General features: G+C 46.0%; 1 protein-coding gene across 1 annotated transcript; it reads right to left on the bottom strand.

Moving 5' to 3' along the window:
- Positions 1-218: 218 nt before the first annotated feature.
- On the bottom strand, positions 219-18,784 carry NMRK2 (nicotinamide riboside kinase 2). Its single transcript, XM_075337829.1, has 8 exons — positions 18,680-18,784; positions 8,131-8,221; positions 7,842-7,890; positions 7,559-7,721; positions 5,336-5,407; positions 2,813-2,919; positions 1,983-2,068; positions 219-429 (listed from the first exon to the last, which is right to left on the bottom strand). Exons 1-7 carry the CDS (start codon positions 18,706-18,708, stop codon positions 1,983-1,985), a joined length of 597 nt encoding a protein of 198 aa, XP_075193944.1. The 5' UTR covers positions 18,709-18,784; the 3' UTR covers positions 219-429.
- Between the last annotated feature and the right edge of the window lie 2,027 nt (positions 18,785-20,811).

Raw genomic sequence — 20,811 nt, 5'->3', positions numbered from 1 at the left:
GTACTGTTAATGATTGTTGTACGTATACCCTCCTTCACTTGTAAAGTGCCATTGAATAAATGGCGCTATAATAAATAATAAATCTACAGCAGTCCCACTTTCTCCTACGTGATTTACAGCATATGTTATGTATATGGTTTACCACTCATCACAAAGTTGACTGCGCTCAAAAAAAAAAAAAAAAAAAAAAAATAATTATAAAAAATACACCACACCACTTGTTTCAAAAGGTATAAATGATACAAGTATATACATTTAATGGTCAATAAAAACAGGTGGATTAAACATCCACAATATAAAAATTCTCTTTCAAAATAAAGTTACAGAAGGTAAATAAATACAGAAAGTTCCTCAGTTGTTGCATTTTGAAGGCTTCAGGTTAATTGAGCAAGCAATCGAGCCAGTGAGCAGCTTTTAAGTCTTTAGGTTCTGCAACAATAAATAAAAATGTAGGATTACTTATTACTCAATTGCATTTTTCAAACCTCACAGTACATGCATAATAAACAGACCAAGTCCAACAAGATTTATTTTTTGTTGCTTTGGGTCATTTGTCTGCCCTTCTATGCAGCTGGCTTCAAAGCTTAATAGGTGGTCCTATTCTTGCACTAAATTTCCAAGAACAAACTTGCTTCTTGGTGCCCTAGACCACCCCCCTCTGTGTACATGAACATCTGACAAGCTCCACCCTGAGTTATTAAACCAATCTAAGTGTAGTATTAACCTTGTGCTTTTGTATAGTACTTAGACTACCTTCAACTATGTATACCAGTATATCTGCAGCGTAGTTCATCATTAGCTGGATCCAGCAGAGTTCCTCTCCTACACAGCTTTCTAGGAATTGCAGAGTTGAGAAAAAGTTGTTTGTTGCTTGCCTATGATATCAGTGCAAGTGTTAGGCTATGTGCGCACGTTGCGTACTAGCCCTGTAGAAATTTCTGCAGCGATCTGAAGAGCACATGTGCGCTTTAGATCGCTGCAGAAATGTCCGTAGTGAGCGCCGATTCCATGCGCTCTGCCGGCAGCTCCTGCCATAGACAGAGCAGGAGCTGCCGGCAAAGCACAGGAAAGAAGTGACATGTCACTTCTTTTTGCGCAGCGCTTCGGCAGTAGCCGAAGCGCTGCGCTCTGAGACGCCACGTGCGCACGGCCCCTGCACAATCTCCATAGACTGTGCAGGGGACGCAGGACGCATGCAGTTACGCTGCGCTGCAAAGCGCAGCGTAACTGCATGAATTTACGCAACGTGTGCACATAGCCTTAGGCTGTGTGCGCACGTTGCCGAATATCATGCCTTTACGCTGCGTATTGCACTGCAGCGTAAATGCATGTGACCTGCGTCCCCAGCACAATATGAAGATTGTGCATAATCCATGCACAGGTTGCGTTTGAGAGCGCAGCGATTTGGATGCCAAGATTTTGTTCCAAATCGCTGCTTTCTAAAAAGAAACATGTCAATTATTCCGTGCAGCTCCTGCTCCGTCTATGGGAGAGGCTGCATCCAGAGTGCATGAAATCGGCTTTTTTCTGCACAAACACTGCCTCCATGACGCAGTGTTTCTGCAGCGATTTGACACGCACGTGCTGTCAAATTCCTGCTGAAATTTCTGCAGGGACATGAAGCAACGTGCGCACATAGCCTTAATGCGTATACTCGGTGAGGCAGCAACCAAGCTATATTTGAAGTTCCACGTCACTAACCTTAAAAGTAGACAACATAATAGTCCCATTTTGCAATATATTGATCCCCCAATTAGCAGTACAACACCGCTTTCTGATGTGTGCTCTACATGAAAGTGGCAGGATCTACCCCTACATGACAGTCCCTCAGAGGAGTAGCCAAGTTCCTAACATGACTACGCAGAGCTGTGTAGGTGAGAAGCCAGCTGAAAGACTGCACAGGACAGACAAGGAGCACTGATACTAATCCTTTCATAATGAAGGGCAAGCAAAAGGTCAACATTATTTAAATTCAGACTTACCTAAAAGGCATTCAAGAATCTGTTCTGAATATCTGCATATACACTGGTGAATATCTCATCCCGGGAAAGAAGGCCATCTATAGACACTACAAAGAAAGAAGAAGTTTAGAGCTCACACAAGTGTATAAATTAGATGTGAGCAGTCAGATTAAAAAAAACAAAACAAAAAACACCTGCATGTATTTTGTTGAGTTATCTGGCACAAGATGTAGTTTTGTGAATAAATTTTATGCAGCATGCGCCCATAACCTTACACCTGCTGCTCTCCCATACACAGCAATAATAAACCCATTCCAACAGGTTCCAAACACCATTAACCCCATACCAACTTCACATGACTGTTCTAACTTGGTTTTCTTCCATATGGAAAAGTCCAACAGAACCAGTTATTTCACAGGCAACCACTTAAATTTCCTGAAGTGATCATAGGTTTGGTTCAGCTGATCACCCTTAAACTGCAGTTATTACAATGGCGCATGTAGCTGTGTGCAATGAATTACCACTCTGGCTACCCTTTGGCATCTACAGGCGTACTGCAGTACATCCAAGAAACAGGGCGATTTATAATATAAAAATAAATTACAAATTGCTGGACCTCCAAGATGCACGCAAAACATCTCATGTACTGCAAAATTCAAAACTGAGAAGCCCTCACTTAGCTTATTAGGCTAGATTCTTGTTCTAGGCTGAAGAATCGTGTTGCAGTCATTTTTTACCACTCAATGGTCATAAGAACAATGGTGGAATTGCAGATTTTTTGCCATTTCATTGCACTCCAAATGCTACTGTAAGCCATCTGGCAATCCAGATACAAGTTTTCAAAAACATACCTGTACGCACACCACTGTCTTCCATCTCTTGTCTATGTTTCAGATACATAGGCCACACATGACCATCAAATAACCCTGGTGGGTCTGGCACAGTGTAGTTTCTACCACTGCATAAACGGAAAAAAAAACATTATATTACACACACTTATCTTTCGTCTCTGCTGTAAATGCCAAGTCAAAGGTCTTTTGAGAGGGTCTGTTGTCATCAGATGCTTACTAGTGTTGAGCGAGTAGCTAACTATTCAAACTCGCTCTGCTGTTAGCGAGTACTGTCAGCTATTCACATATTCATTATTAATAGTGGGAACAATGCAAGTCAATGGGAAATATTCGCTAAATAGCGACTAACCCAAAAGCCATACTTTTAGTCCACGTAGCAACTAGTACGGCTTCCGGGATACTCGCTACTTAGCGAGTATTTCCCATTGACTTACATTGTGCCCGCTACACGTAATGAATAGGCGAGTAGCGGACAATACTCGCTAACGGCATAGCTAGTACATATAGTTAGCTACTCGCTCAACACTACTGCTGACAGAGAGGCACATGTCTTAAGAATTCAGAATGTCTGAAAAGTGACATGCGCCTTGCCACAGATCTTACTTCAGTTGGGGGCTAAAGTAAGATTTATGGCATAAGTAACACCTGGTGACAAGGTAGAAGTGGGGGTTTTGCCATGTCCCCATCTTCTGTCACTTTGCCAAAGCTGGGTAGAAATTAAGTTGTAAAGCCTCAAGTAGCAATGGCAAAATTTAGCGACTTTTCTAAGCATTTTATGCTAGAATTTTAGTACACTTTTTATTAATGTATCAGGTTAATCTTTTAACCCCTTCACCACTGGCCATTTTTTTTCTTCCTCTCCTTTCAAGAGCCATAACTATTATTTTTCTGTCAATATAGCCATATGTGCTTGTGTTTTATGGGACGAGTTGTCCTTTTGAAGGACACCATTCATTCTGCCCCATATTGTACTGAAAAAAAAAAAATAAATAAAAGCTCAATTTCAATTTTTCTTCTTAATTTACTGTGTTCACTGTATAAAAAACTGATGTGGTAATAGGATTCCCCAGGTCAGTAAGAGTTCGTAGATACCAAATATGTATATAGTTTTTAGGGCTGGGCGGACCCAGATCCGCACGGTTTCAAAGTTGCCTAGGTGCCGGATCCAGAACTCAAGAAAATAAAAAAAATTTAAAGGAAAAATAAAGAAAATAAGAATGAAAACATGCGCTTCATAGTTACCCAGGCTCCGGCCCACACTGCTGTACGCCGCTTCTGTGGCCTCCCTGAGCCGCTCATTTCATATGCACGGCTTTCCCCACCCACTGGCTGGGCCTCTGCGATTGGTTGCAGTCAGCTGAGCCCCCAGCCTGTGTGACACGTCTCCCTGCATCCAGTCACCGCTCATTGCGGATCATTCATTCTGCACACAGTGGGCAGTCTTGTTCTATGGCCGCTCGCTGTGAGGTTCAGATGTAGCAGAGCTATTACTTATGACCTGCAGGTGTTGGGGGTTAATAAAGTGGTCAAAGAGGGTGGGGCTTTGTACTTTATTCCAAATAAAGGATATTTTTTATGTTTGTGTTTATTTACTTTCAAATACAGATCAGTGATGCGGGTGTCAGATGTCTGCCATAATTAATCTAGGGTTTAGTAGCAGCTGGGCTATTAACCTCTTATTACCCCAATTGCCACCACATCAAGTCATACGGGAAGAGGCGTAAAAGCATCGGTCTTGTCACATCTAATGGATGCGGCAATTTCGGGTGGCTGGAGGCCGATATATTTAGAAGGCTGGGTCTCTCCAGCCTGAGAATACAGCCCAGGTTGTCAGGTTTATCTTGCTTGTGTATGAAAATTGGGGAGACAACACGTCTGGTTTTTAAATTAAAAAAAAAAAAAAAAAAAAAAAAATCCCTCAAATTAGGCAAATTTACAATTCTATGCACCACAGCTTAGGCTGCTTTCACACATCCGGTTTGAGCCGTGCGGCTCAATCCGGCTGTGAAACCTATGCAACGGATGCGGTGAAAACACCGCATCCTTTGCATAAGTTTTTTTTACATGCGGCCCGTCCGGTTTTTGCCGCTTGCGGCATGTTACTGAGCATGTGCAGTGGACAAAACCGCATGCGGCGTCTGGATGCGGTTTTTGCCGCATCCGGCGCCCATAGGGATGCTTTAAAAAAAAAAAAAAAAAAAAAAGTGCCGCATCGGCCGGATATGGCGCGATGAGTTTTTTTGCAGGAGCAAAAAACGTGCCATGGAACGTTCCATCCGGCCGCCGCATCGGCTAAATCTGCAGCATGCGGCAAAAAAACAGACGGAACGCAAGCCCATGCGGTGCCAATGCTGGAAAAAACGAAACCGGCGGCAAAAAAAAAAAGTTTCGTTTTTCAGCAGAGCGCCGGATTGTGCCGCACTGCTACAGCTGGATGTGTGAAAGCAGCCATGGCAAAGATCATTAATCTTTAGGAAAAGGACCCCTCCCCCAGCATATTTACAGACAATTGTTAACACTTACCTGCGCCTCCTCTTGCACTCTTCATACGGAATGCTTAAATAATAGCGTTCTAAACACAAGTCTGCTAGCATCCTGAAAGGAAGATATAAAAAAAAAAAAAAAAAACAAAAAAAAACAAAACACCACAATTATGTATTTATTTTGATCAGCTACCATTCTTGGATAATTGTCTCGTGTTAACACATTTTCCAGTATTTTTTTTTGTTTTTTCGTGCCCACAGGCTTGCAGACAACGTGAGTGAGTATCTATAAACCTTTAAGCTATGTGCGCATGCTGCGTTTTCTGGGTGCAGTTTTTGGTCTCAAAACTGCATGAAATTTCTTCCCCAGCAAAGTCTGAGATTTCATTTTTGCTGTCTGCACAGTGCAGGGTTTTTTTTTGGCTGTGTCTTTGTGGTGACCACAAAGATGCAGCATGTCAATTCTTTTTGCGTTTTTTCACCCATTGAATGCATTGGACAAAAACACAGCAAAAAAAAACAAAAACAAAAAAAAAAATGCATGCATTTTTTTGCTGCATTTTTCCTGTGGGTGTTTTTTGGCCCAAAAATGCTGAATCTCTGGTCAGAAAAACGCAGCGTGCGCACATAGCCTTAAGGCTCCTGCAAACAAGACAAGGTCAGGACTCTAGCTGTCACACTTGGTGCTTCAGGTGACAGCCATCTCATCCAATACTCCCACCCACAGGAGTTCTCTGATGTGCAGAAAGCCACCAACTGACTGTGGCTTATCTCAATGCAATCAGCAGTCCAAAACAGGACCTCTCCCAAACAGCAGTCCGCACCCTGGTATTCATAAGTGGCAGCTTCAGCCATATTTAGTCCAATGTGTATGGAAGCCTTAAGAAGTGTGTTATCACCTTATCTTTTAGGAAACTCCATGCAATGCCAAAGCTTCTATTGGACTCTGATTACATGATCACCAGGAATGATGGAAGGGGATAGATAGATAGATCTATCTATCTAACAGAATATTTTGTATCCATGAGTGAATGCTTCTGTACCGTCCCCATGCGAGCAGCCAAATCGCTGCCGCCGTTCGGATCCGCAGTGGCTCAAGGGGTCTCCGGACCCAGGGGTCGCGCGGCCACACGATTAAAACGAGTGGCGGGAGGGGGGAGAAATATGTACAGGGGGATTTTGGAAAGTTCGTGACGCCACCCACGGTGCGTGGTAATGTGAGGGACCACCGCTGCCTTCAGGGAGACCAGTGACGATGGTGCGGCAGCCTGATATTTAACCCCTCCGTGGGTAGGGGGTTTGTGTCCCGGGGCCCGTTGATGATGGATGGTGTTTGGGTGCTGTTAGGGAGGGATAGGTGTAGGGGTTTCCAATGTACTCACTCAGTCCCAGAATAACCACACCGACAGCTTGTAAACCAAAGTTCCGAGCACCACTGTAGCCTGCGGGAAGCACACCTGGATCCGTGCCCTTAGTCTGTGGCCCTATCCCTGGCACCTTTAGTCTCAATTGGACCTGTTGGTATGAAACTCTCCGGGTACCGCTCACCCGTATGGCTAACTGAGTGAGCTTGCTCTCAGGGTTCATGCGTAGGGTTTCTTTGGACTGTAGTTGGAAAGTCCTATCCCATCGGTGCGCTAGTACGCCGATTTTGGAGCGGGTTGGGGATGACACTTGAAGTCTTCACCCCCGTCTGGTAAATTACTGGAACGCGTGAAGCTACTTTCCAGCCTGGGGTCCACGTACCCCGTCGTGCCCTGGCCCCTGCCCAGTGATAGCTCAAGGCCGCCGGCTGCCCTCCTCAGCAGTCCGTGACCCCTGACACTATCCCCTGCGACCAGATTCCAGCTCCTGCCGAGTCCAGACCAACGTCTGCAACCTAGTATACAGGAGCTCTCGTCCGTGGCCTCTCCTCACGAGAGGCACTTTACCTCCTCTCCTCAAATCTACTCCACTGTCCTCTCAACTGACACTGTCCTCACTAACCCCCTCCCCCCCCCCCATGTGGGCAGCCCTATTCCCTTCAAGCCCCCCAATGGTGTGTCTGGTAGGTTCAAGTGGGAAGTGTTCCTAGGATTTTGATTGGACAGGCTGTTAACACCAAAAGTACTGGGATCCGTTAACCAAGGAGGGTGGATACTGTGCAGATTGCACAATACCCTGTGATGACCTGATAGGCCAGGGAGTCACACTTCGGTTTAGTTAGGTTATTTAGTGTGGGGAGGAAAAAATAAAGTACACGCGATAGGCGCAAGATACTTACTTGTGATTATACAGGAGAAAACCCTCCAGAATCAGTATTTGCACATCATCAGAATCAGAAATATGAGAGAGAGCAATTCCATGTGACCGGGCAAACTTGACAGGATTCTCTACCCAAGCAGTTACAGTATTCACCATTGATTCCATATCAATGGAAGTGATCACTGTGGGTGTGAACAAAGCAGGCTTAGAAAAAAACAAAAAAAAAAATCACAGATATAAGAAATAAAATAAAGAAATACTTAATAGAGATTACTGCATTCTACAGCGAAAACCGATCTTACCATCCCATTGTTTAAAGCCATCTTCACCAACTTCTATCTGATCTGGCGGCTGAAATATAGTGAGCAATAAAAAAATGCTGCAAATAATGCAGCTAAGGCACACAACAGGAGACGAGATAGACAGAACTATTGTCTCGCAAGTAGAAAACTTGCCACATTAGAGAAAAATCATGTGTCCAAAACATGCAACCATGTATACAGGTAACAGGATGGAAACACACAAGTGTTAATAAAAAGCCTACCATAGTGAAATCAGGACAGAAGGAGACAGCAGATTTATTATACCTACCTTAAAGAAGTCATCCTGATGGATCACACAACAATTGGGAAGAACGCCAATAAGTCTTTTCGTCAGCGTGGTCTTACCACCATTTGTAACACTGAGAAAGTAATGAGAAGTGTGTCACCCTCAACCAAACATTCACTCTGCAAAACCTATAGCCAGTGACTGAGCAGGAAAAAAACAAAAAAAACCACAGGACAGACAAAAACACCAGCATGGAAGGAGAGTAGTTGAGTATCCCACAAGGGCTAGCCAGTAAAGCACTAAGTCATCTATGGAGGACAATGCACAAAAGTAACCCTCCACATATCATAATAATAATAATAATAATCTTTATTTCTATAGCGCCAACATATTCCGCAGCACTTTACAATTTAGGAGGATCATATACAAACAAGTAACAGTAACATAGGGTTGATTGTGAAACCTGCATCACAGACAGAAATGGTTGAAGTGTAATTTATTTATTTAATACATCAATAGTACACATGAAAAGCAACTTTATAATACAGTGAGATACTTTGTCAGAATTGATTGGTCATAAAATTCTGAGGTAAAATCTGTATTCAGTGAAGACTTTCCCATTACTGAGATAGGAGATGGCAGTTGGTGCTGATGAAATTCTATGTAGCTAGAGTCAGAGGGAGGAGCTAGAGACCACACCACACTTCTATCTACATAGAATCTCGTCAGATTTCTAAAATAAAAATTCAAGCTGGTGCCACATGCCCACTACTGGCATGCAGCTTTAGGCTATGTGCCCACGGGACTCTGTATCTGCGGATTTTTCTGCATCAAAATCCGCAGCTTTTCCCCGGAATCCGCACCTTTTCATAGGTGCGGATTTGATGCAGATTTTGCGGTTTTTTTTTTTTAATTCAATTGAACAGGCAAAATCCGCACGAAAATCCGCAATAATAATTGACATGCTGAAGATTTTTCCACACGATTTCCGCTGCGGAAAAATCCGCAGCGTGGGCACAGCATTTCCCAAATGCCATAGAAATGGCTGGGGAGTAGCTGTGCTGCAGATTTCTGGAAAATCCGCGGCTTTTCCGCGAGAAATCCGCGGCAAAATCCGCGCATTTTTCACAGCGTGGGCACATAGCCTTAAAGTGTATGGTGCTTTTCAGCACTAAGGTGGGAGATAGATGACTTACTGTAGGAGAGTGAATGGTAGAGATAGTTTAACCCCTTCACAACCATGGACGTACCTGTACATCTTGGAAAAGTAGAAGTACCTTATTTTCAGGATTATAAGATGCAATCCCCCCCCCCACACAAACGGGGGGAAGGGGGGGGGGGAATGGGGGGTGCGTCTTATAATCCATATATGGCTTAGGCCATGTTCAAACTTCCGTTCTTTTGCATCAGTCACAATCAGTTGTGAAAAGAAAAAAAAAAAAAAAAAAAAGACAAAGATCCGTTGTTTTTGGGGGGGGGGTTTACTGTCTTACCAGCAGCCAGCTATAGTCAACAATCAGCTGATCGGTCACACGAGCCGGCCGATCGGTCACACGAGCCGGCCGATCGGTCACACGAGCCGGCCGATCGGTCACACGAGCCGGCCGATCGGTCACACGAGCCGGCCGATCGGTCACACGAGCCGGCCGATCGGTCACACGAGCCGGCCGATCGGTCACACGAGCCGGCCGATCGGTCACACGAGCCGGCCGATCGGTCACACGAGCCGGCCGCTGGAACTGAATGTACAGTCAGTCGATCATGGTTTTTTACTGTGCTCATGCTCACAGTAAAAAAACTGATCCGTCGCACACAAAAGACGTTACATTCAGCATTGCTCTCGCCTGACAGTCAGTCAGTAAGACTGATCCGTCACGCAGCGGATGCAACGCAGGACCATCAGTCACAATCCGTTGCTAATAGAAGTCTATGGGAAAAAACAAAAAAAAAAAAAAAAAAAAAGGATTCCTGCCAAATATTTTACAGGATACCGCAATTCCTCAAGGCGACGGATTGTGACTGATCCAAAACAACGGAAGTGTGAACTTAGCCTTACCGAAGCAGCGGTGGTGGACCAGGGTCCTAGGAGGCAGGGTCGGGAGGAGGGGGCATCACTGCAGTGGAGCAGCTCAGGAGGGTCGGCGATGCGGAGAGCACCATTGCTCTGACAACGGGCTACATTGAATCTCCCGTGGTTGACGTGATGACTTCAACAAAATGGCAGTGGAGTTCTACCTGCACACGCACGGCCTCTGTGGCCATTTTCATGAAGACCATCTGGTTAACTGCAGACGATTCAGTGGAGCCTGCAGTCCACCAGCAGATCAATAGAGCATGCAAGCTGCGATACGCCTGAGCCAGCAGTATCGCAGACCTTCTGTTCACTGACCTTCCACACCCCTCCTCTGAGCCTTTAGTATTTCCAAACCTACCTCCCATGATCTACCTGAGCTGCTCCCTCCTGATGGGAGATACACTACTGGTGAGTCTTAAGATGGACCCTCATTTTACCATTAAAGGCTATGTGCGCACTAGAAAAGTGATTTTTCTTAAGAAAATTTCTTGAGAAACTTCTGGGAGTTGAAGATTACCGCACCTGCAGTAAAAAACCGCACCAAAAACGCATGCGTTTTTGCCGCGTTTTTTATGCTGAACTGCAATAAATAATAATATAGATAGTAGAAAGATAATCGATAGGTACACAGATAATGGATAGAGGGAAAGATGGATAGATGAATAGATAGATAGATGAGAGAGACCTATATAATGACCCACCCCCCTGCATATTCTAAGCTGGCACCCTTTAGTGGCTTTCATGTGGCACTAAAGGGTGCCTAGCCTTGTATTTAGCGAAAAAATAAATAAATAATTAAAAAAAAAAAAAATGACGTGAGGTCCCTCCATCTTTTGTAGCCAGCTAGGGTAAAGCAGACGACTGCAGCCTCCAGACCACAGCTGGCAGCTTCACCTTGGCTGGAAATCCAAAACAGAGGGCACCCCACGCTGTTATTTTACATTAAATAAATAATTTAAAACAAAAAACGTGGGGTCCCCCCAAATTGGATCACCAGCCAAGGTAAAGCGGACAGCTGGGGTCTGATATTCTCAGACTAGGGAGGTCCACTGTTATTGGACCCTCCCCAGCCTAAAAATAGCAGGCTGCAGCCACCCCAGAAGTGGAGCATCCATTAGATGTGCCAATATAATATAATACAATATAATATAATATATATATATATATATATTAATTATGGGGTTGATGCCAGATGTGTAATGTCACCTGGCATCAGGCCCTGGGGTTAGTGATGTCACGCGTCTATCAGATACCCGACATCACCAACCCAGTCAGTAATAAATAAAAAATAAACAGAAAAAGTTTTATTTGAAAAAACACTCCCCACATGCCCTCTTTCACCAATTTATTGACAAGAACAATCAAATCCGGCGTAATCCAATAAGGGGGTCCCACGGCGATCCATACCATAGTTACTATCCCAGTCAGTGAAGAACAGAATGTTCCCCATTGGCTGAGAGAGTAATGCAGTGACTTGAGCGAACATCAATAGGTCAGCCCAGGTCACTGCAGGGCATGACAAGTGCTGCTGTCAGGAGGTTAGATGAGATCATTACCTGCTGTGATGATCTCCTGCAGTCCTGCCATCAGCGCTGTCACTGCCCTCTATGCCCGCCGCGTTCTCAGCAGTATCACGAGAGCCCGTGACATCATTGCTAGTGACAGTCTCGGGCCGTGACGGCAGTAAGGTCAGGAGATAGTCACCGCAGGAAATTCTCATTTCACCTCCTAACAGCAGCGCTCAGCATCGCCGCGGCTGCACGCACTGCAGGGTGACAAGCTGCTAATACTGCGAGCAGACACTGACACGGCTGTGCAGGCAGCCGCTGGGCTGAAGTGGGACACAGACTGCACGGGCACCCGCCGGAGGTCACACGGAAGTGCTTCTGTGCGGCGTCCAGGGAGTGCGACGTGTGTGTTTACTCTGCTCCGCTTCCTCTTCTGTCATAATGACATCACTTCCTGCAAAACCGCAGGCAGTGATGAGCATTTCCGCATGTAAATCGCGGCTATACCGCACATCATTTGCTACCTGCGGTATACCCCCGGTATTTCGCGATTACATTACAGTGAATGGAGTGAAATACAGCAGCTACCTGCGGAAAAGAAGTGACATGCACATTTTCTCAAGAAAATCTTTAGAAATAATTTTCTTGAGAAAAAAAATGCAGTGTGCGCACAGCTATTTTTTTTCCCATAGGTTTTGCTAGGAAATGTCTGCAGGAAGATTACAAACATTTCTCAAGAAATTTCTGCAGCAAAACCGTGGGTATAAACGCCTAGTGCGCACAGGGCCAAAAACCAGGGCTGTGGAGTCGGAGTCGTGGAGTCGGAGTCGGAGCTCATTTTGGTGGAGTCGGAGTCGGTATAAAATGCACCGACTCCGACTCCTAAAATATATAATAAATTGGGGACAGGAGTGCAATGCAGAATGTGCTGAATATTTTACTAAATAATAACATTTAGTATAATGCTTATATTTAAGTGAAACATTTATTGTAGTACAATGTGAACATCAGACATTTAATTGTTTTTATGATACAATAATCAAGATATTTGGATAGAACATAAAATATTTATTGGAATACAACTTTAGAACACAAAAAACTAATAAATTGTAAATATGTAATATATATATATATATATATATATATATATATATATATATATATATATATATATATATATATATATACACACAGTGTATATACACACACAAGATATATATGTAATCTACTGTATATTACATAGTGTATTACATATTTACAATTTATTACAGTTTTTTGTGTTCTAAAGTTGTATTCCAATAAATATATTTTATGTTCTATCCAAATATCTTGATTATTGTATCATAAAAATTATTAAATGTCTGATGTTCACATACACATATTCATGTACTACAATAAATTTTTCACCTAACTATAAGCAATATATGTAGGAGTCGGAGCAAGAGTCGGAGTCGGAGCCGGAGTCGGAGTCGGTGCAAGAGAATTTGAGGAGTCGGAGTCGGAGTCGAAGGTTTGGCTTACCGACTCCACAGCCCTGCCAAAAACTATATTTTCCTTCTTTAAATTTGGAGTGTGTCTTGTAATCCAGTGCATCTTATAAAACTAGAAGCATAGGTACGTCCTGACAATGGCATCGACACTGCTCGCCTCCATGGTCTGCCTACAGCAGAATCCCGGGTACCACAGCCAGGGACCATCGCCACGCCGTCCATGGATGTTGAAACCCTCAAAATGCTGTGATCGATCGCTGCACTTAGGGCGATTGAGCACACTCTTCCCTCCAAATCAGTGTCACCACAATGTAAGAAGTCAGGACACCTCACATGGCGGGAAGCCGCCCTCCTCTCCTGACAGGACAGAACCATCATCCCCATAGATGTACAGTCAGGACACCTCACACAGGGGAAGCCGCCCTCCTCTCCTGACAGGACAGAACCATCATCCCCATAGATGTACAGTCAGGACACCTCACACAGGGGAAGCCGCCCTCCTCTCCTGACAGGACGGAGCCATCATCCCCATAGATGTACAGTCAGGCACCTCACACAGGGGAAGCCGCCCTCCTCTCCTGACAGGACGGAGCCATCATCCCCATAGATGTACAGTCAGGCACCTCACACAGGGGAAGCCGCGCTCCTCTCCTGACAGGACGGAGCCATCCTCCCCATAGATGTACAGTCAGGACACCTCACATGGCGGGAAGCCGCCCTCCTCTCCTGACAGGACGGAGCCATCATCCCCATAGATGTACAGTCAGGACACCTCACACAGGGAAAGCCGCCCTCCTCTCGTGACAGGACGGAGCCATCATCCCCATAGATGTACAGTCAGGACACCTCACACAGGGGAAGCCGCCCTCCTCTCCTGACAGGACAGAGCCATCATCCCCATAGATGTACAGTCAGGCACCTCACACAGGGGAAGCCGCGCTCCTCTCCTGACAGGACGGAGCCATCATCCCCATAGATGTACAGTCAGGCACCTCACACAGGGGAAGCCGCCCTCCTCTCCTGACAGGACGGAGCCATCATCCCCATAGATGTACAGTCAGGACACCTCACATGGCGGGAAGCCGCCCTCCTCTCCTGACAGGACGGAGCCATCATCCCCATAGATGTACAGTCAGGACACCTCACACAGGGGAAGCCGCCCTCCTCTCCTGACAGGACGGAGCCATCATCCCCATAGATGTACAGTCAGGACACCTCACACAGGGGAAACCGCCCTCCTCTCCTGACAGGACAGAGCCATCATCCCCATAGATGTACAGTCAGGCACCTCACACAGGGGAAGCCGCGCTCCTCTCCTGACAGGACGGAGCCATCATCCCTATAGATGTACAGTCAGGCACCTCACACAGGGGAAGCCGCGCTCCTCTCCTGACAGGACGGAGCCATCATCCCCATAGATGTACAGTCAGGCACCTCACACAGGGGAAGCCGCGCTCCTCTCCTGACAGGACAGAGCCATCATCCCCATAGATGTACAGTCAGGCACCTCACACAGGGGAAGCCGCGCTCCTCTCCTGACAGGACGGAGCCATCATCCCTATAGATGTACAGTCAGGCACCTCACACAGGGGAAGCCGCGCTCCTCTCCTGACAGGACGGAGCCATCATCCCTATAGATGTACAGTCAGGCACCTCACACAGGGGAAGCCGCGCTCCTCTCCTGACAGGAATTTGACTCTACAACACACTAGTGTAAACCGGCCGCCGTTAAGGCACTGTAAGTATTCAGCTGCTGGCATCATCAGCCAGTAAACCCTATCTGCTGAAACTGCTTTCCCTGCTGCTCTACCGGCCAGTTATATAGGACACACTGCTCTACCGGCCAGTTATATAGGACACACTGCTCTACCGGCCAGTTATATAGGACACACTGCTCTACCGGCCAGTTATATAGGACACACTGCTCTACCGGCCAGTTATATAGGACACACTGCTCTACCGGCCAGTTATATAGGACACACTGCTCTACCGGCCAGTTATATAGGACACACTGCTCTACCGGCCAGTTATATAGGACACACTGCTCTACCGGCCAGTTATATAGGACACACTGCTCTACCGGCCAGTTATATAGGACACACTGCTCTACCGGCCAGTTATATAGGACACACTGCTCTACCGGCCAGTTATATAGGACACGCTGCTCTACCGGCCAGTTATATAGGACACGCTGCTCTACCGGCCAGTTATATAGGACACGCTGCTCTACCGGCCAGTTATATAGGACACGCTGCTCTACCGGCCAGTTATATAGGACACGCTGCTCTACCGGCCAGTTATATAGGACACGCTGCTCTACCGGCCAGTTATATAGGACACACTGCTGTACCAGCCAGTTATATAGGACACGCTGCTGTACCGGCCAGTTATATAGGACACACTGCTGTACCGGCCAGTTATATAGGACACACTGCTGTACCGGCCAGTTATATAGGACACACTGCTGTACCGGCCAGTTATATAGGACACACTGCTGTACCGGCCAGTTATATAGGACACACTGCTGTACCAGCCAGTTATATAGGACACACTGCTGTACCAGCCAGTTATATAGGACACACTGCTGTACCAGCCAGTTATATAGGACACACTGCTGTACCAGCCAGTTATATAGGACACACTGCTGTACCAGCCAGTTATATAGGACACACTGCTGTACCAGCCAGTTATATAGGACACACTGCTGTACCAGCCAGTTATATAGGACACACTGCTGTACCAGCCAGTTATATAGGACACACTGCTGTACCAGCCAGTTATATAGGACACACTGCTGTACCAGCCAGTTATATGGGACACACTGCTGTACCAGCCAGTTATATGGGACACACTGCTGTACCAGCCAGTTATATGGGACACACTGCTGTACCAGCCAGTTATATGGGACACACTGCTGTACCAGCCAGTTATATAGGACACACTGCTGTACCAGCCAGTTATATAGGACACACTGCTGTACCAGCCAGTTATATAGGACACACTGCTGTACCAGCCAGTTATATAGGACACACTGCTGTACCAGCCAGTTATATAGGACACACTGCTGTACCAGCCAGTTATATAGGACACACTGCTGTACCGGCCAGTTATATAGGACACACTGCTGTACCGGCCAGTTATATAGGACACACTGCTGTACCAGCCAGTTATATGGGACACACTGCTGTACCAGCCAGTTATATAGGACACACTGCTGTACCAGCCAGTTATATAGGACACACTGCTGTACCAGCCAGTTATATAGGACACACTGCTGTACCAGCCAGTTATATAGGACACACTGCTGTACCAGCCAGTTATATAGGACACACTGCTGTACCAGCCAGTTATATAGGACACACTGCTGTACCAGCCAGTTATATAGGACACACTGCTGTACCAGCCAGTTATATAGGACACACTGCTGTACCAGCCAGTTATATAGGACACACTGCTGTACCAGCCAGTTATATAGGACACACTGCTGTACCAGCCAGTTATATAGGACACACTGCTGTACCAGCCAGTTATATAGGACACACTGCTGTACCAGCCAGTTATATAGGACACACTGCTGTACCAGCCAGTTATATAGGACACACTGCTGTACCAGCCAGTTATATAGGACACACTGCTGTACCAGCCAGTTATATAGGACACACTGCTGTACCAGCCAGTTATATGGGACACACTGCTGTTCCGGCCAGTTATATAGGACACACTGCTGTACCGGCCAGTTATATAGGACACACTGCTGTACCAGCCAGTTATATGGGACACACTGCTGTACCGGCCAGTTATATAGGACACACTGCTGTTCCGGCCAGTTATATAGGACACACTGCTGTTCCGGCCAGTTATATAGGACACACTGCTGTACCAGCCAGTTATATGGGACACACTGCTGTACCAGCCAGTTATATGGGACACACTGCTGTACCAGCCAGTTATATAGGACACACTGCTGTACCAGCCAGTTATATAGGACACACTGCTGTACCAGCCAGTTATATAGGACACACTGCTGTACCAGCCAGTTATATAGGACACACTGCTGTACCAGCCAGTTATATGGGACACACTGCTGTACCAGCCAGTTATATGGGACACACTGCTGTACCGGCCAGTTATATGGGACACACTGCTGTACCGGCCAGTTATATAGGACACACTGCTGTACCAGCCAGTTATATAGGACACACTGCTGTACCAGCCAGTTATATAGGACACACTGCTGTACCAGCCAGTTATATAGGACACACTGCTGTACCAGCCAGTTATATAGGACACACTGCTGTACCAGCCAGTTATATAGGACACACTGCTGTACCAGCCAGTTATATAGGACACACTGCTGTACCAGCCAGTTATATAGGACACACTGCTGTACCAGCCAGTTATATAGGACACACTGCTGTACCAGCCAGTTATATAGGACACACTGCTGTACCAGCCAGTTATATGGGACACACTGCTGTACCGGCCAGTTATATAGGACACACTGCTGTACCAGCCAGTTATATAGGACACACTGCTGTACCAGCCAGTTATATGGGACACACTGCTGTTCCGGCCAGTTATATAGGACACACTGCTGTACCAGCCAGTTATATGGGACACACTGCTGTACCGGCCAGTTATATAGGACACACTACTGTTCCGGCCAGTTATATAGGACACACTGCTGTACCGGCCAGTTATATAGGACACACTGCTGTACCAGCCAGTTATATGGGACACACTGCTGTACCGGCCAGTTATATAGGACACACTGCTGTTCCGGCCAGTTATATAGAACACACTGCTGTACCAGCCAGTTATATGGGACACACTGCTGTACCAGCCAGTTATATGGGACACACTGCTGTTCCGGCCAGTTATATAGGACACACTGCTGTACCAGCCAGTTATATGGGACACACTGCTGTACCAGCCAGTTATATGGGACACACTGCTGTACCAGCCAGTTATATGGGACACACTGCTGTTCCGGCCAGTTATATAGGACACACTGCTGTACCAGCCAGTTATATGGGACACACTGCTGTACCGGCCAGTTATATAGGACACACTGCTGTACCAGCCAGTTATATGGGACACACTGCTGTTCCGGCCAGTTATATAGGACACACTGCTGTACCAGCCAGTTATATGGGACACACTGCTGTACCAGCCAGTTATATGGGACACACTGCTGTACCGGCCAGTTATATAGGACACACTGCTGTTCCGGCCAGTTATATAGAACACACTGCTGTACCAGCCAGTTATATGGGACACACTGCTGTACCAGCCAGTTATATGGGACACACTGCTGTACCAGCCAGTTATATAGGACACACTGCTGTACCAGCCAGTTATATAGAACACACTGCTGTACCGGCCAGTTATATAGGACACACTGCTGTACCAGCCAGTTATATGGGACACACTGCTGTACCGGCCAGTTATATAGAACACACTGACTTCTCCCATCATGCAGCAAACACGTAACAAACAGCCTGCCCACAGAGTCTTACCCGCCAATGCCGAGGATAATGCGCCGCATGTTGCCGTTCTGTTCAAGCACTACAACTGCTATTATTTCATTGACAAAATTTGCCGGTTATTCTGTATTTATACTCCATGTCTCTACGTCATTCAGACTTGAAAAAAGGCGGCGACCAATCAGCTGCGGGCTCGTGTTAGCGCCTTGTGCGCAGAAGCGGAGCGGTCACACCACCCTCCCGCCGGGCAGCGGTCATGCCTCTGCTATTAATGGCGCCGGGCAGTGGTCATGCCTCTGCTATTAATAGCTCCCGGCAGTGTGCCCTTCTCCTAAATTAGTAATGGTGAAAGGGAGAAAATGTCACGGATGTCAGAGCACGCCGTGCCCATTGTGGTGGAGAGAGAATGGTGGTATTTGTGTCAGGAGGAGGCATGTGCTTTATCCTGTGTGGTGGCCTTCCTATGATGTGTGATGGACAGGCTTGTCACTCTGGAGTAATGGCGCCAACAGCAGAGGGCTGATCAACTGCTCATCACCATGATTAACCCCTTCACTCCCAAGCTCGTTTTCACTTTCCGATGAGGGCAAATTTTCCAATTCTGACCGGTGTCGCTTCTTGATGTTATAACTCTGGAACGCTGCAACGGATCCTGGTGATTCTGAAATTGTTTTGGTTTTTTTTTGTGACCTATTGTACTTTATGTTAGTGGTAAATTTAGGGCGCGTGGCAGGGCTCGGAAGGGAAGGAGTGACGTTTTGGAGTGCAGATTTTGATGAAATGGTCTGCAGACACTATGTCATGTTTGGAGAGCCCCTGAGGTGCCTTAACTGTGGAGCTACAGCACAAGTGACCCGATTTTGGAAACTAGCCCCCCAAGAAATTTATCTTGATGTGTAATTACCACTTTGAACCCCCATGTGATCCACAATATTTTATAATGTGGAGACATGAAAACAAAACAATTTCTTTAGCTTCAATTTGTTTTCAATTTTACAAGGGCAACTTGATAAAATGGACTCCAGAATTTGTTGGGCAAATTCTCCTGAGTTTGGGCGCATGGCAAGGGTCGGAAGGCAAGGAATGACGTTTTAGAGCAAGGACCTTGTATGTGAATTTTATGTGGTAGGCATGTGTGAGTTGTGTAGAGCATATCAGGTTGGAAATTGTGCATTGTGTAGAGCAGGGGTCTCAAACTCAGCTGAGTATAAGGGCCGTACATAGAAAAAAAAATTACCGTATTTTTCGAACTATAAGATGCACTATTTTCCCCAAATGTGGGGTGTGCATCTTATAGTCTGAATGTAGGGCTGTGGGGAATGAGGGTGCTGCGGTGGAGCAGGTCATCGGCGGCATGAGCAGACTAGTGATGGGTAAAATGCGATTTTTTGGTGAGCCGGCTCTTTTGGATCGGCTCACCAAAAAGAGTCGGCTCTTTTGGCTCCGAAAACGGCTCTTCATTTCCTATTACCTTTGGCTTTAAATTTGAAGCCCAATTCTGGTATGTTTTAACCCATGATTGTATACCTTTTAGTAAAAATCTACACATGTGCCAATTTATGACATAAAACAGAATAGTTTCCAGAATAACCAGATTTTATATTATTTGCTGTGAAAACTTTAACAAACACAATGTTTGATAAAAAAAAAAAATGCAGAAATCAAACAAGTGCAATTCAATTAGCTCAACACTACTGGCAATTGTATGCAAAATCGGATGTGATGTGAGAGTGCTGTACTGCCTTGTATAGGACTAGTTCTGTGCATGAAGGTGGTCCCTCAGATTGGCACTGCTATCATGTAACAGGGGCTGCTGGGAGGTTATTCACATACCAGAAACAACAGAACCATTCCAAGTTTCACTAGCTAATGGTGCATTTACACAGTCGATGCAGCACCCGAGCCTGCGATCCAGTGATGCTCAATCCAGCATCGCGGATCATTTGTTCTCTTCCATTCAAGTGAATGGGAGAGAACAAGGGACGCACATTTACATCCGCTGTTTCTCCCTCGCTCAGCGAGGATTTACAAGCTGGCGGTAAATAACTATAATCAGGCTAAATCCAGATGTCACTGTTCCTTTAATAAAGTGCCTGACTGCCTGACTGCTGCTTGCTTGTCACAGATTGGAGGGGGCGGGGCTGTGAGTCAGTGCTCTGTGCGGC

The sequence above is a fragment of the Anomaloglossus baeobatrachus genome, chromosome 1 (assembly GCF_048569485.1).
Source record: "Anomaloglossus baeobatrachus isolate aAnoBae1 chromosome 1, aAnoBae1.hap1, whole genome shotgun sequence".
Taxonomy (NCBI): domain Eukaryota; kingdom Metazoa; phylum Chordata; class Amphibia; order Anura; family Aromobatidae; genus Anomaloglossus; species Anomaloglossus baeobatrachus.
Note: the sequence above shows the minus strand (reverse complement) of the source record. Positions and strands in the feature narration are given on the sequence as shown.